The sequence below is a fragment of the Nerophis lumbriciformis genome, linkage group LG27 (genome assembly GCF_033978685.3).
Source record: "Nerophis lumbriciformis linkage group LG27, RoL_Nlum_v2.1, whole genome shotgun sequence".
Taxonomy (NCBI): domain Eukaryota; kingdom Metazoa; phylum Chordata; class Actinopteri; order Syngnathiformes; family Syngnathidae; genus Nerophis; species Nerophis lumbriciformis.
In genome coordinates this window covers 24,081,310-24,098,536 of record NC_084574.2, presented here as the reverse complement: position 1 = coordinate 24,098,536, position 17,227 = coordinate 24,081,310, and the positions used below count along the sequence as shown (strand labels likewise).

The 17,227-nt window shown below is 39.3% G+C and overlaps 1 protein-coding gene across 2 annotated transcripts in view; it reads right to left on the bottom strand.

Annotated features, from left to right (window-relative positions):
* The window catches only part of armh3 (armadillo like helical domain containing 3), a 51,183-nt gene that overhangs the window by 16,756 nt on the left and 17,200 nt on the right, over window positions 1-17,227 (bottom strand). For both annotated transcript variants that reach the window (XM_061988323.1, XM_061988324.1), the window contains exons 9-20: window positions 17,035-17,091; window positions 16,877-16,920; window positions 16,326-16,386; window positions 15,929-15,975; window positions 10,918-10,993; window positions 10,517-10,610; window positions 7,029-7,130; window positions 4,086-4,144; window positions 3,935-4,000; window positions 1,924-1,993; window positions 1,697-1,757; window positions 455-543 (exon numbers count right to left, since the gene is read on the bottom strand). In XM_061988323.1, coding sequence (XP_061844307.1) covers window positions 455-543; window positions 1,697-1,757; window positions 1,924-1,993; window positions 3,935-4,000; window positions 4,086-4,144; window positions 7,029-7,130; window positions 10,517-10,610; window positions 10,918-10,993; window positions 15,929-15,975; window positions 16,326-16,386; window positions 16,877-16,920; window positions 17,035-17,091 — 826 coding nt within the window. The remainder of the gene's footprint in view (window positions 1-454; window positions 544-1,696; window positions 1,758-1,923; window positions 1,994-3,934; window positions 4,001-4,085; window positions 4,145-7,028; window positions 7,131-10,516; window positions 10,611-10,917; window positions 10,994-15,928; window positions 15,976-16,325; window positions 16,387-16,876; window positions 16,921-17,034; window positions 17,092-17,227) is intronic.

The window sequence follows — 17,227 nt, the reverse complement described above, 5'->3', positions numbered from 1 at the left end:
TGGTGTCCCATTATCACCACCACAAGGAGAGCACTCAGGGAATGAGGCTGATTATGAGTCTGATTAGACGAATCAGTATTTTAATGAGACACAATGCAATGGGACCATTAAAGAGTGCAATGTGATCTTGCTTTGTGTTGACCAGGCTGAAACCGAGGCCACCATGATGGATTGTGCTTCCTTTAGAGACTCATTATCCAAAGTCAATGGTGCAATATATTTCCAAATGCGCATGACAACGACTTCGGAAGGAAATTACTTTCAGCTCGCAGAGGGTGTAAACTCTTACACACTGATGCCCAGCAAAGAGAAACATCAAGAGGTTTACGACGCACATCCTAGAAATAGAACCTTGTATTTTGTTCAAGTGAGAATAGTTATTTAAAAAAAAAATAGTGGTCAAGTAAGTAATGTTCCAGGTAAAATGGATTTCATTGTTCGCAACGGTTCATACCTGACCAGAGCTCTCTCCAAGTGTAGTGTAACCTGATCCGACACTTCTTCTGGTAGCAGAGGAGTTTATGAATGATCTGAACACAGCGCCTGTTAAGGATGGATAGAAACACAAAAATGTAATGGATGGATGCAATGGATAGACTTTTGTGTGTGTGTGTGTTCTTGTATTTCTACCCTACTTGAGATATCAACAAGGGAAAGTACCTTCCATGGACCGGTGAACAAGTTAGGACCGATATCATTTGCACCACTGGTGGTGAAATCTATCAAAATTAGGGTGGTCCCAAATTGACTGTGTGTCGGTTTTAAAAGTGCTCCCCCTCTGGTCAACATATAAAATAACAAGTGTGTGTAAAAATTTGAAGTGCTCCCCCTCTGGCCAACATATGTAATAACAAGTGCGTGTAAGAAATTGAAATGCGCGCCCTTTGGCCAAAATTGATGAAAAAAATTAAGTAAATATGTATATAGAGACATACTGTAATAACTTGAAGTAAATAATGAAGATTAAAAACCAATTACAAACAAAACATTTAAAACATTTAAATAGATTACCTAAAAGCAGTCTTTTCTCACAATGTGTCGACTTCTTTCTTATAAAATTGGGAACAATTTCTCATAGTCTTTCAGTTTCTGTAATATTGCAATATTTTCTCGTAAAGTTATTATTTATTAATGCAAAATGGTGATATTTGTCATTAAAAATTCTGACTTTAATCACAATATTGCCCACTTTTTTGTTGTTCTTGTAAAATAGTGAAATTGTTTGAGTAAAACTTTTACTTTTTCATAATTTTGCCAAGTAAAATTCAGATTATTATTATAATATTGCCAAAATTGTGAAAGTTACTTTTGTCGAGTAAAATTACGAGTCTTATCATAAAATTGCCAAAATTTTAAGCTTTTCCTGTAAAATTACGACTGTTATTGAGTACAATTCCAACTTGTATCATAATATTGCACAAATGTTCAGTTTTTCTTGTTAACTTTTGACTTGCGTTAGGTAAAATTACGACTTTTATTATATTACTGCCAACATTCTAAGTTTTTCTTTGTGAAATTATGACCTTTTTCTTGTGAAATTCCAACAAATTTTTCACAACAAGCTTTTTTATATTTGCATAGTTTGTATATATTATTAATGATGTAAATACACATCTTTATATATCTAGAAAGGGTGGTCTTAAAGAGGTAACAAATACAATAATGTGTGTGTGTGTGTGTGTGTGTGTGTACTCACAAGTATAAATCCATGGGAAATTCTTTCATCATATGGGTGACGACAAATTCTACCATCAAATCTGGAAAATTTTAAAATAAATAAAAATATCATATACCAATTAAAACTAAAACATATTGACGCACAAATGTAAGTTTTATGCAAATAGTAACTAGGAGACGCCAACAACAGTTTCTAATTTAAATTGGAAATGAAGGTAAAAATGTTAAACCGCATGATCTACATACCTAGAACTGCACACACCATTGGCCGAGAAGGGATGTTCTTGTCCACTGCTTTTTTTCTGTGCCTCATGGGCTGCAAAAGATGTACAAATTGCACGGAAGTATATACATGAGTAGACTGCAGTGCACATGCTAAAGATGGCAGTTACGTGAGCAATTACACAAAAATATGATATGTTACTATTTGTATATATACACGTGCATTTACTACTGCCTTAAGACCATGAGAACACTTAAAAAGGTGACACGCAAAACACAGCGCTTTCCATGCATTTATTTATTTGGGGCGGCCTGCCACAAACAAATTTGAACCGCCACAATGAGATTTGGCACATTATTATGTAACTATTATGCAGCTTGTTGTTAGATCTGTGTACAGTAAATGGCGTCATAACTGTGCTCATTAACACACATGGATACGATCAGGGATCAGTGTTGCCAACTTATTTGAGTGCGTATTAATTATGATTAGGGATTTGCTTACTTCCCATTTTTTATGAAGTTGACGAACATGATAGTCAAGTCGGCATCAACCAGGTCGCTGATCTGTCATTCATATTTTTCTCCCGTCAAAAATAAAAACCCTAGAGTAGTGAATGCTTTGCAACAATTTGTATTCACTGACAATAGTCCTTAATGCACAGCAACGCCCCTCTCTCTCCCCCAATGTGTTTACATGTTTTTTTTAAAATTATTATTATTACTTGTTATACAGCGGGAGGGGCAGCATGGTGGAAGAGGGGTTAGTGCATCTGCCTCACAATACGAAGGTCCTGAGTAGTCCTAAATTCAATCCCGGGCTCGGGATCTTTCTGTATGGAGTTTGCATGTCCTCCCCGTGACTGCGTGGGTTCCCTCCGGGTACTCTGGCTTCCTCCCACCTCCAAAGACATGCACCTGGGGATAGGTTGATTGGCAACACTAAATTGGCCCTTGTGTGTGAATGCGAGTGTGAATGTTGTCTTTCTATCTCTGTTGGCCCTGCGATGAGGTGGCGACTTGTTCAGGGTGTAGCCCGCCTTCCGCCTGATTGTAGCTGAGATAGGCTACAGCACCCCCCGCTACCCCAAAGGGAATAAGCGGTACAAAATGGATGGATATAAAGCAGGAGGCAAGAAGTGGCAATGTCCGTGTTTAAATCAATGTATTCGTTTATTGATGCCTATGCATCTGATTCCTTTTTTACATTTTACAAATGTTTTTTTAAATACTGTTTTATTGTAATTGTGTCCTGGACCCAAGGTTAATAATTAATCTTGAATTTAATCAGACCCCTCAAGATTGTCTTTTTCATACAGGTGATCAGCAACATTTTCTGGTCTTATAGGACACTTTGAGAAAGCACATATTGTTCACGGATAATTATGCAAAATAAAAAATGGCATTGTCTACTGCCACCCCTACACCCCACAGACACATTATATATTACTGCCTTTGTATATGTCAATGTTTATTTTTGTATTAATAATAAATCAACACAAAATCCGTACTTTTGTGCAATGTTCACGGAGTCTCGTGTGCTTCCCGTAGCAGTTGAGCTAGGATAGTTGTGGACTCATGGTTGAGTGAAGAATTGTTTGATGTTGGATGCTAAAAAAAGGCCGATTTGTTGCAACAGTTAAACATTCAGTCATTGTTGGAGTGCGATGATTTATGAGCACGTCATTCAATGCGCGTTTGCGAGACAGTCACTGTTGCAGCGCGATGATTTATGAGCACGTCATGCGATGCGCGTTTGTAAGACGAGTGGGTGTAGCGCACGGCCGCGCTCAGGGTGTGTGACCGCGGTGTCGAGAACCGCGTGATCTGAGGCCAAAGAGAGACAGAGGCGTGCGGGTGTGTTCGGGGGTTAAAATGGGTGCCTGTTTGCGGTTCTGTTGGTCATTTTCGGTTGGGGGTGTCGCTGATGCCATATTCTTTTTCTTTCTAATATTTTCGCGATTAACCGGTAGGGTCCCAAAGGTCGACTGGTCGATTGCGATCGACGGGTTGGCGACCCCTGCCTGAGACTTACCATTTTATGTAGATTGACCCTGAAGTTGATATTGTCATCATGCAGAAAGGCATTAGCATACTGGTCCTGTAACACACACAATGCAGTAAAGACAAATAAGATGCATGGCTCAGTAGATTGGAGAATGTGAAAGTATGTACACTGGTCCTACTTCAGCTATACATGTGAGGATGATTAGGCACAGTCTGCCACTGTTCAGACGATGCTCATCTGAAATTACAGAAACATTAAAGCAAATGAGTCAAACTTGGTTATTAAAGGCTTTGAGGGATATTGTTAAATTTGAACACTATCAAAAGTTCAGTGTTTCCCAGACAATCATTTATTCGTGGCAGCAGAGTTGGAGTACCACAAAGAGATTTGGCGCTATGTTTTCGTCTTAACTGATAAACGCATTATAACAACCTGGGCCCTCATGTATTAAGCTTGCGTACACACAAAAATCTGCACTTTGCATGGCCACATTTGATTTTTACAACGCAAAAAAGATTGAGGCAAGGACACAATATTAACTTTTTGACCAATGCATTTAATGCTTCATTATCATATTAATATTTGTAAGGACATATATTAATTTATCGAGGCGATCATTTTGCCACCTATTGTTGTCATGATCCTGTGACTCCATGGCCATGTCAAGCGGACAGTAACAGCGGCACCGGAGACCAAGGAGGATGTTAAGTATTCAGCTGCTACTGCAAGACGCTCTTCTTTATTTTATTAATAAATAGGGATGATGTTCGAAAACCGGTTCTACCGATTGTTCAATAAGAAAACAACCGATTCCATGGATTCGAATCCCTTTTTGAGAAACGGTTCCCGTTATCGAAGCCACTATAGTAAAGAAAAAGATTTGGTTCTTTATTTGAATCCTTGGGAACAAATCCTGTGTCACAGGAAATGTCCTGTGGCACGTCACAAGAAATTACGTAGCTCAGTCATTCCTTAGTAGGAGCTCCAAGGCATGGCTTCACTTTACTAAGAAATATGACAAGGAAACGGCTATCTGCAATTATTGCCAGGCTTCGCTTTCCTGTAAGGGGAGCAGTACAACAAACATGATGAAACATGTTCAGGCCGTACATAACCTGAAGGATAGAGAAACGTGTCGCGTCTTCGACACATGGAGAAGCAGCAACAGAGATGACAAAGCACGCCCCTCTTCCTCTGCTTCAACCTGCAGTCCCAGTAATAGTGCCGGTGAGTAACTAACGTTAACTGTTGCCGGTTAATTTCCATATCTGTTCACTTGTAGCCTTTAGGCTAAAATAGCGTTACCTTTTATGTCAACCAGGACTGCAGTAATGTTAGCTAGACTAACGTTACCTAAGCATAGTCAGTGGCTAACGGTAACGGTAGCTTTTTTGTATGTGTCTGATAACGCTAACGGTATCTTGTAGCCTACCCCACAACTCCAGAGTTTGCAGGTCTGTCTAATAAATTAGTGCTTGCAAGATGTGAATTAAGATAATGTTAACTTTATCCTATTTCAGATGATGACATTCATGACAGCCAGAGTGACCAGGGCAGTGTTTGCTCTGTTTATTTTATTTTTTTCTTAAAAAATAAAAGTGAGCTTTTGTTAAACTAAGTATTGTGTGTTTTTTTCCATATACAACAACCTATCTGGATTCTATAAGAGAATCGATAAGGAATCGGTGTGATAAGAGGATTCGATAATGGCATCGAAATCAATCATTTCTTAAACATCATCCCTATTAATAAATTGTGTAATCGAACAAGAGTCAAATTATTTTGTATCCTTTGTGATAAGCTGGGATGTTTACGTTTAAAAGATGTCAAACATATATCCATCCATTTTCTACCACAATTGTCTCTCTCAAGATCGAGAGGGACACTTTTGGTGTAAGTTACAACAATTATTTTTGTTTATTTATTTATGGGGTAATCACTCACCCACCTATTGTAAAGTTACTTATCATTGTAGCGACTATATTTTCAGATGGAGTGCAGCACTAATTTCTCCGAGTCAGTTTTGGACACGCACATCTATCTTCTTTTTCCCTTTCTTACTGACACAACCGTCTCTTTTTTTTCCGCCAGTGTTCAGTTCTCGGAGACACAGCAATGACAGGCACACAATTGCTGTGCCGTTCACTCGAAACACGAGAAAGAAGCCGTGCTTAGCTCAAGCACATGCCTATTTTCAATACGATTTGCATATTTATAAGGATCATGGTCTGGGCGTGGTCTGAGCGTGCCAAGCCATGTACACGCCTGAGGCGGATTCCAAGTAAATTGAAATGTAGCAAAGAAATGTGCTCTGATTTGTGCGTGCAAATACTTTAATACATCTGAATGTTTACTTGCGTACGCCATTTTATGGATTTGATCATATGTCCATATTTAGTAGGAAAACCCACACAACTGTTGTTACATGAGGGCCCTGGTCTGCCGGAGCATAAGAAGACGGAGCATGAGGGATCATTAGCATTGCCAACTTAGCGACTTTGTTGCTATATTCAGTGAATAATTATAGCCCTGTAAATACTCTATATCAAAAAGCAACTAAAAACACATTTTGTGGATACTTTTGGAGACTCTGAAATGAATGAGTCTATCACGTTTCTGAACAATCACTGGAATCTGCTGTGGGCCCCTTCCTAATCTAAAAGCACTGTAATGTCTACCATTCATATTGCAAAAACAAAACAGGCTACTTTCAGCCACAACAACGCCAGAACAACATCAGAAAACTCAACTCTCCTCTCTACACGCAGCTGTCCTCCTAGGCTCTGTTCATGTTCACAGCCTCTAAGACAGTTGGAAATCACAGAACTCTTACACTACACATAAGTGCCAGGTTGCTACAACACTCATACAAGAGAAAAAGTAGCAACATATGAAAGTTTGTCTGTTTTAACATTTTTGTTTTAATTTTTTACTTTTTTAAAATGCATTAATGCCAATTATTATTATTATTAATTTTTGTTGCCGCCACCCAAATACCCACCACCGCCACAAACACATTGCAGTACTGTGGAAAACACTGAGGATAAATAATGAAAGGGGGAAAAGGGAAGCACTTAAAGAAAGCAGATTAACCATGAAGATAAACATTTTATTGGTTTACCTTTAGTGTCCTGCATTACAATTGATGCGTACTTGAGGAAGGTGATGAGAAGGTTGCTCGTCTGCAGGTTTGGATCTAGTGGTAGCTCAGGGTTGTTCATCACTACACAGAGAACCAACAATTAAAACTTGTAGCCAACAAAAGTGCACAAAAACTATAGTGAATATAGTAAATGAGCTTAAAAAAGACCAACGCTTCACCCAAAGTCTGTCAAGTCAGTTCCAGGTCAGCTATTGATTTAACATACTGTTTCAATGACCTCTTTAAAAAATCCCTGCACCTTAAACTGGGCTTCTAAAAATGAGAAAACCCTCTTCTAGCGGTTTTGCTCATTCAAGCAAACATTGACAGAAGAAGGAACATCTGAACTTTTTCACTGAAGCTTCTGTGTCATCCAGACAATTTATGTTCGCTACAGATCGTTTCATACATGAAGATGTCAACATTTATATTCCCTTCCTTTCCTAAAACCTTTATCTGTTTTTGACTTATTTTAGACTACTGCAGACCCACAGGAGAAAAGCATTTCCCGCTGTCTGTACACATCCATCACAGGGAGATGTAGTGTGCTTCAACATCCATGACAAGAGTACACGTGCGACCAGGTTGCAACTAGCAAAGCATGCAGCATGTGACAGGTTCATCTTAACAGGTGTTAAAATTTCATATAGAAAATGGCTCTCGTGTTTGAAGCAGCCACAGAGAACGAGCCTGAAATAGAAACGTGTACCTATTAAAAGCAACAGTGTTTGTGCATCCCAAATGCTATGTATGTGGAAAGAAGAAACCTGAAGCAACAGTCATGCATCACACTTCAAAAAGAATAAATGCTTTTGGTTTGAGGAACAATGTGAGCATTAAAGGTGTCTTACACCTGTCAAAGTGCATTTAACTCAACCAACCTTATTTATACAAAAAAAAAAAAAACTGGTAATATTTGAAAAGGTTCCTGGTAAGAAAATGTGTGTTAAAAGAGATCTTGCCTGTAGCTGGAGAAGGTTGCAGTGTTTTGTGGGGTACTTATAAAAAAAATGGATGTAACAACTAAGTTTACCTCAAACTGAAACAAAGATGCAGCTTTTAAATTCTTTGTTGCATTTGGCTACCCCTTCAGATGCTTCAAATTGTTTAAAAGGTGTGTTGAGGTTTTACACTTCTCTAAGCACTATAAGCCCTATTCTCTCGTTTGCGTTAAAGTGTTTTTGTACGCATTTGGAGTTACGCACGTTTCTCTTATTCAAATTTTCCCATCAAGACCCTGGACACGCCCACCCTGCATAAATAAGACATGCACGTATGTTACGAATAAAGGCGGTCTCATAACATTCATTTAACTCGGAGGACCAGACTTTCCCATTAGCCTTTTTTTGGCTGTGAGAAAACTATGTAACATGGAGCTTTACTAGCACTTGTGAATGTCATTGAAATCTATGAAAAAGATAACACTTTACATTCCAAGAGGCCAATGGTCATTTGAGTGTGTGTGTATGCACGTGCAACAGCCTCTTCGTCCTGGCTGGATGTAATTTCATAGATGTATTATTTAGTGCCGCCACTCTAAAGGATAGTGTGATATTAAGAGTTCTGTTACAAATGTTCGTAAAGCCTTTACACATTAGAGGGGCTCAGACAGCTGCTTGTGTGTCTGTGCTTCTCTCTGTGTGTGTGTGTGTGTGTGTGTGTGTGTGTGTGTGTGTGTGTGTGTGTGTGTGTGTGTGTGTGTGTGTGTGTGTGTGTGTGTGTGTGTGTGTGTGTGTGTGTGTGTGAGAGAAGGGAAGAGTGACAACTGACAGTTTGACATTAACTGTCCAAAAATAAATTATTTTTATGGCATCTCTCAGACACTACATTATATTTTTATTCAATAGTCACATAGTTCTGTGATGGCTTCTCTTCCACTCAAGCAAATGAGACAAAACCAGGTAAACAATGAGCATTTAGATTTTGATAGTTAATACAGTTACATTGTGTTCCCTTTATGTGCATCTAAATAGATGTTTACAGATGTCTCCAATTGAAGTGATCAGAATATTTTAGTCATCTTTTATCATTTTATTATGTGTCGTGTATACTGCATCCAAACTTCAAGTGCAACATAATGTTTTACCTTCCAGGGGGGTTGGATTAATCACAGCGCATAAGAGCAAAAGTATTTAAGTCAATGGGAGAATACGAGCAATGCCAGATTTGACACGGAACGCCCACATTTTAGGGTTGCTCCACCCAGAGTGCACATACTGGATGAAGGCGCGCAGTGCCGGACTTATGTCTAGGGGTAGAATCCGCACAACAGCTTTTTTACGTAAAAGCATAGGAGAATAGGGCCCATAATGTAGAAACAGTGGAGCGTCCTTAAAAAGTTAGTTTGCTAGTAGTGGGGAAAATAAATTGTTATTCTTTGAATTTAAAGGTTCAGTGCAGGGGTGTCCATGGAGCAGCCCAGGGTTGCATGGTTCAAAACAGCAAAGATTGGAAAAAACATAGCAAAAAAAGGCACAATCTAAAGATATGATACTAAAATGTGCATTAAATTAATCACAAACTATCACATTAATCATGTACAAATGCAGATTTATCCCACAATTTGTTTTGACCGCACATGCTCCTTTACCTTAACATTGGATAGATATAAATATGGCCACCGAGTGGCCGTATTTATTCTGTAAATTAAGCTCATAACGCAGTTAGCTGAATGTTGGGACACATATGTTACTTGATATAATACGTTTCTGTCTTGGAGACTGTATTTGTAAGTAATATGCAACTCTGATTAGCTGTTTATATTGACAAATAAGGTGTTTTAGACTGCTATATTGTTCAAATAAGGACACTTATTAGATATGTATCGCTGGTGTGCTATTGTGGTGTTAGATGTTGTCTAGATCAGTGGTCCCCAACCACCGGGCCGCGGCCCGGTACCAGTCCGTGGATCGATTGGTAACGGGTCGCACAAGAAATTAAATTTTTTTTTTTTTTTTTTTTTTTTTTTTTTTTTTTTAATTAAATCAACATAAAAAACACAAGATACACTTACAATTAGTGCATCAACCCAAAAAACCTCCCTCCTCCATTTACACTCATTCACACTCATTCGCACAAAAGGGTTGTTTCTTTCTGTTATTAATATTTCTGGTTCCTACATTATATATCAATATAGATCAATACAGTCTGCAGGGATACAGTGCGTAAACATGCATGATTGTATTTTTTTATGACAAAAAAAAATAATAATACCGTATTTTTTAATTAATTAAAATTATGCAACCAATACATTTATTGCAATTAATCGGGATTAATCAAAACTCTGAAGTGGGATCAATCTGATTTTAGAAATAAGAAATATCAATGTGGCCTCCACGTCCCATGATTGTTTTATGATGTTGCCCTCGGTGGTAAAAGTTAAGACACCTCTGGTTTAGGGCATAAAAAACCTATGCTGCGACTCTATGAACTATGTGGGTAACAACAAGAAAAAGAATGTGACATACTGTCTAGGGAGGGTGGCGTTGTGCCAAGTGGTGTTGTTGGTGTGGTTGGAGCAGGGCTGGCAGGGGTCACAACAATGTCAATCTCAGGGTGGCTCTGTTGCAAGACCGAAGACATGGAAGATGTTATTCAAAAGTGTCACTCAGTGAACAACAGTCTTCCCATCTACGTGCTAAAAAGAACAAAACTGTCATTTGACTCGCATAAAAACAACTACATTTTAGGCAATTTCAGCTAAATCTTGTCCCTTGCCAGTAAAAATGGCAATTAAGATACAAATGAATATTTTGTAAATGCTGCCACCATGAAATGTGAAATCATGAAATGTACTATAATGTAAATTTTGCATCAACAACTTTGTAAATACACAGAGGAAACCCACATGTAAACAAAAAATGGTTACCTGTGCTAATACAGTGATGAAGTTGCGGTTAAGGTGCACAGCTTCATACAGCGCCAGCAAAATTGCTTCATTGGTCCTACAGGCAAAACAGAAATGATTATTGAGAGTTCAGGGTTTCCCCCAGCTTGCCAATATACTTGTGGCGATGGGAGCGTGGCTAGGGGTGCGGTCAATACGATATCAACATATAATTTGCAAAATCACAGATGATGCATATATTTTCTGAACAGGCTACTTTTTTTTTTTTTTTAAACAAATCTGTGTTACTAGTAATTAGCATGAACATATATGTTTTTATATCTTAGATAGTTTTGCTCTATTTTCTTGATTATTATTGTTGTACAATGTAAACTGAACAAAAATATAAACACAACACTTTTGTTTTTGCTCCCATTTTTCACGAGTTTAACTCAAATATCTAAAACTTTTACTATACAGGTAAAAGCCAGTAAATTAGAATATTTTGAAAAACTTGATTTATTTCAGTAATTGCATTCAAAAGGTGTAACTTGTACATTATATTTATTCATTGCACACAGACTGATGCATTCAAATGTTTATTTCATTTAATTTTGATGATTTGAAGTGGCAACAAATGAAAATCCAAAATTCCGTGTGTCACAAAATTAGAATATTACTTAAGGCTAATACAAAAAAGGGATTTTTAGAAATGTTGGCCAACTCAAAAGTATGAAAATGAAAAACATGAGCATGTACAATACTCAATACTTGGTTGGAGCTCCTTTTGCCTCAATTACTGCGTTAATGCGGCGTGGCATGGAGTCGATGAGTTTCTGGCACTGCTCAGGTGTTATGAGAGCCCAGGTTGCTCTGATAGTGGCCTTCAACTCTTCTGCGTTTTTGGGTCTGGCATTCTGCATCTTCCTTTTCACAATACCCCACAGATTTTCTATGGGGCTAAGGTCAGGGGAGTTGGCGGGCCAATTTAGAACAGAAATACCATGGTCCGTAAACCAGGCACGGGTAGATTTTGCGCTGTGTGCAGGCGCCAAGTCCTGTTGGAACTTGAAATCTCCATCTCCATAGAGCAGGTCAGCAGCAGGAAGCATGAAGTGCTCTAAAACTTGCTGGTAGACGGCTGCGTTGACCCTGGATCTCAGGAAACAGAGTGGACCGACACCAGCAGATGACATGGCACCCCAAACCATCACTGATGGTGGAAACTTTACACTAGACTTCAGGCAACGTGGATCCTGTGCCTCTCCTGTCTTCCTCCAGACTCTGGGACCTCGATTTCCAAAGGAAATGCAAAATTTGCATGGTTGGGTGATGGTTTGGGGTGCCATGTCATCTGCTGGTGTCGGTCCACTCTGTTTCCTGAGATCCAGTGTCAACGCAGCCGTCTACCAGCAAGTTTTAGAGCACTTCATGCTTCCTGCTGCTGACCTGCTCTATGGAGATGGAGATTTCAAGTTCCAACAGGACTTGGCGCCTGCACACAGCGCAAAATCTACCCGTTCCTGGTTTACGGACCATGGTATTTCTGTTCTAAATTGGCCCGCCAACTCCCCTGACCTTAGCCCCATAGAAAATCTGTGGGGTATTGTGAAAAGGAAGATGCAGAATGCCAGACCCAAAAACGCAGAAGAGTTGAAGGCCACTATCAGAGCAACCTGGGTTCTCATAACACCTGAGCAGTGCCAGAAACTCATCGACTCCATGCCACGCCGCATTAACGCAGTAATTGAGGCAAAAGGAGCTCCAACCAAGTATTGAGTATTGTACATGCTCATATTTTTCATTTTCATACTTTTCAGTTGGCCAACATTTCTAAAAATCCCTTTTTTGTATTAGCCTTAACTAATATTCTAATTTTGTGACACACGGAATTTTGGATTTTCATTTGTTGCCACTTCAAATCATCAAAATTAAATGAAATAAACATTTGAATGCATCAGTCTGTGTGCAATGAATAAATATAATGTACAAGTTACACCTTTTGAATGCAATTACTGAAATAAATCAAGTTTTTCAAAATATTCTAATTTACTGGCTTTTACCTGTATACACAAAATACCTATTCCTCTCAAATATTGTTAACAAATCTGTCTAAATATGTTAGTAAGCACTTGTTTTTTGCAAAGATAAACTTCACAGGTGTGATATATCAAGAACCTGATGGTTATTGGGGGCCTGGGGGGAGGGGGGATGGGGGGGGGGGGGGGCAGAAAAGCAGTCAGTATCTGGTGTGACCACCATTTGCCTCACACAGTGCAACACATCTCCTTCTCATAGAGTTGATCAGATTGTTGATTGTGGAATGTTAGTTCATTCCTCTTCAATGGTTGTGTGAATTTGTTTGATATTTGCAGGAATTGGAACACGCTGTCATATACGCCGATCCACAGCATCCTAAACATGCTCAATGAGTGACATGTCTGGTGAGTATGCTGGCCATGCAAGAACTGGGTTGTTTTCAGCTTCCAAGAATTGCATACAGATCCTTGCAACACGGGGCTGTGAATTGTCATGTTGCAACATGAGGTGATGTTTTCAAGTGAATGGCACCACAATGGGCCTCATGATCTTGTCACGCTATCTCTGTGTATTCAAAATGCCATCAATAAAATGCACTTGCGTTTGTTGTCTGTACGCCTGCTCATACTATAACCCCACCCCCGGGCCACTCGATTCACAACGTTGACATCAGCAAGCCGCGCTCCCACATGACGCCACACACACACTGTCTGCCCCCTGCCCTGAACAGTGAAAACCGAGAACACCTCTCCAACGTGCCAGACGCCATCGAATGTGAGCATTTGCCCACTCAAGTCGGTTACGACGACGAACTGGAATCAGATCGAGACCCCCGCTGCTCGTCATGAGCATGAAGATGAGCTTCCCTGAAACGGTTTCTCATAGGTTGTACAGAAAAAATAATTGGTTATGCAAACCAATTGTTGCAGCAGACAATCATGGAGGTGCACTTGCTGGATGTGGAGGTCCTGAGCTGGTGTGATTACACGTGGTCTGCGGTTGTGAGGCTGGTTGGATGTACTGCCAAATTCTCTGAAACGCCTTTGGAGACAGTTTATGGTAGAGAAATGAACATTCAATTCACAGGCAACAGCTTTAGTGGACATTCCTGCAGTCAGCATGCCAACTGTACGTTCTTTCAAAACTTGCAACATCTGTGGCATTGTGGTGTGTGATAAAACTGCACATTTCTGAGAGGCCTTTTATTGTGGGCAGCCTAAGGCACACCTGTGCAAAAATCAGGCTGTTTAATCAGCATCTTAAAATGCCACACCTGTGAGGTGGGATGGTTTATCTTGGCAAGGAAGAAATGCTCACGAACACAGATTTAGACAGATTTGTTCACACTATTTGAGAGGAACAGGTCTTGTGAACACAGTAAAAGTTTTGGATCTTTTGAGTTCAACTCGTGAAAAATGGGAGCAAAAACAAGTGTTGGGTTTATATTTTTGTTCAGTAGCAACAGGCTGTGGCGGCTGCTGGAATTTCAATTAGGGGAAAGCTCATTTTCAGCTAATCTCTAAACACGAATCCAGTCTCCGATAACAGATAAAAGATATAAAGATGTTAGATTTTACAAAGAAAACGTCACTTAAGGGGTTGTAAAATTCTCCATATCAACACAGAACAACGGAATGAAACGTGAAAAATTCTGACAGTGGTTTACATTTCAATATTGCTGTTTCGCTCATTTTGCTGTCAATGAAAAAGGGATTCAGCCTTAGACAGATCATCCAATCATCATGCAGAAGATCAGTGTCCAGGCCAGCCGAGCCCACTTCATTCACTTTTCTAGTTTTGCTGCAGTGGAACAACCCACTCTATGCTCCCCTATTGAAGGCAATGAACGCTGGGCTTCAACACTGTTTAATGCACTGTGACGCTACCACAATGAATGTGAAGAAAGTTGCGTCAGCTGTCGCGAAAGTAGCTAATTCTAAACAAAAGTTCAACGCATTCAATGAACTGTAAACACAAAGGTTCCTATTTAAAAACTTATTTTTTATGTTTTAGAAGAAGCTGAGCTTCCCTTCCAGTCTTTGAGCAATTGCCATTGCTGTATACCCAAAACCCAGCAGGTCACCAAGGTCAACAGCCTTCTGGAATGTTTGAACAAGGTGAGTAAGGGAAGTCTGTAAGTCAGATTCGTAACTTCAGGACAAGGATTGGCTCCAAGGGCCTGGTTGGTCAGGCTGGAGTGCGAAGTTGGGATGTGCGCATGCCGTGGTTGGAGGAGCTGCTGCCTCAATGCCTAAGCCGCCAGCCGCGAGAGCTAAGGTTCCGGCAGCGCCTCAGTCTTACCGCCGACACTAGCCACCCGCGCCATTTCTCTCCTTCAAAGAACGGCACTATCCTCTTAATATTTGCGCATTGCACATTTTGTAGATTGCTGTGCGGGGGGTGGGTATATCTTGGATATATTAAAGTACCTCCAAATTGCAGACATGCTGCCAGGATGTATTTTAACAAGGCGTCTTGCTTACGGTTGATGAAAGTTTTTTGGTGGCCAAACCTTCGGTGCATCAATAGTCAATACTGCGCAAATAATAAGCTATATATATCTGTACATACAATGTATTACTTTGATTTGTTTTGACATAAAATACACTTATTTTCAAGCATAGCAGCTTTTATTTTGCCATAGCGCCACGATCAAGTGCATGTTGGGGAAACCCTGGAGTTATAGTCAATATATGAAAAAAGCTATGGTCATAACTGGTACTGGACGGAATGAAACAATATATAATGTGTATATATGTGCCTGTGCGTGTTTTAATATTAATTTTGTTTTTCAACACAATGACTCCCCTCTTTTTTATTTATGATGATAAATTTAATTTACAAATTTGCTAAATTAAAGAAATTGCAATAAAAAAACAAAGGACTACTTTTACTGTGTAAAATGTCCTCATCTGTTCTTCATGTTGCACTTTATTTGATTTGAGTGAGCAAAGGTTTTGTAGCTTTATGGTGGAATCACATAAAAAAAGTGTCATTTGAGAGGCGCACTTACTGCACTGAGAGCTTCTCATCTGCATCTGCTATAAACATGTTGCCCACCTGCAAGCAGTTAGAAAAACACGGCATTGTTCAATTTGAAGAAACAGACTTTGAAAGGAAAACTCCACTTTTTTGTTTCATTTTGCCCATCATCCACAATCTCTATATGAGGCATGTCCGTTTTCTGTGTGTTCTAAATAGTGAAAAACTAAGTACAAGGCAGTTAACAATACAGGTAACTGGGATTCATCTATTAAGCCTAGAAAGCATTCTAAAAATATTTTCCTTTAATAGTAAATAGTCTCAATGAAACAAGAGAACCTGACCTGATGATATCAATATTTTCAACATGTTGAAGATGAGGTAAAAAAGTCAATGTTTTTAGTTGCACTGCTACTTTCAACACCTACCATAGTGGTGAGGGTGGAGAAGAAGCCACCCTGGTTCTCTTCTTCTTTGTCTTTGTACTGCCTGTAGTACATAAGAGAATGAGGAGAAACAATCAGCAGGGAGTCAGGGGTAATGAACGTTCCAGAATTACAGGTTAAAACACACACAGGCAAGTAAACAAAGAGGCTTTTTGTATTACACACACACACACACACACACACACACACACACACACACACACACACACACACACACACACACACACACACACACACACACACACACACACACACACACACACACAGACACACAGACAGACACACAGACACACAGACAGACACACAGACACACAGACACACACTCATTAACAGACTACGCAAAGTTGCTCATCACATAAATAATCTTTCTCTACAAACAGCATTTTGTCTCATGCAAACACACGACTGAACTGTTAGCTATGCATACCTTTTTGTATTTTTTATGAGTTAAGTAGAAATAGAATTTAAAACATCAACACAAACTCATGGGGCTATTGGCATGATCATTCTACACTCTTGTTTTTGTTTTTCACCTGTTATATTCTGTTAAAGCTTGGTGAACAACCATGCCCATTCCCTGGGGAAGAAAAACAATTATATTTCAATCTGATTTGTTTTGAAACATCAAATAAAGACAGGCTGTTTATTGAAACTACAATTATAATTGTGGGTGTGATAACAGCATACTTACATCCAGTGTCGGCTCATCATCCACGATAGAGAGCTTCACAATATATGGATTTACTGACTGAGAGAGACAAATAAAAGGTCAATTTTATGCACATTATGTCAATAGTTAAATTGAATATTAATGACCAGTGACTGAAGTTATTTTCTGCAAAGTGCATATATATAATTACCAATAATAAGACACAGACAATATG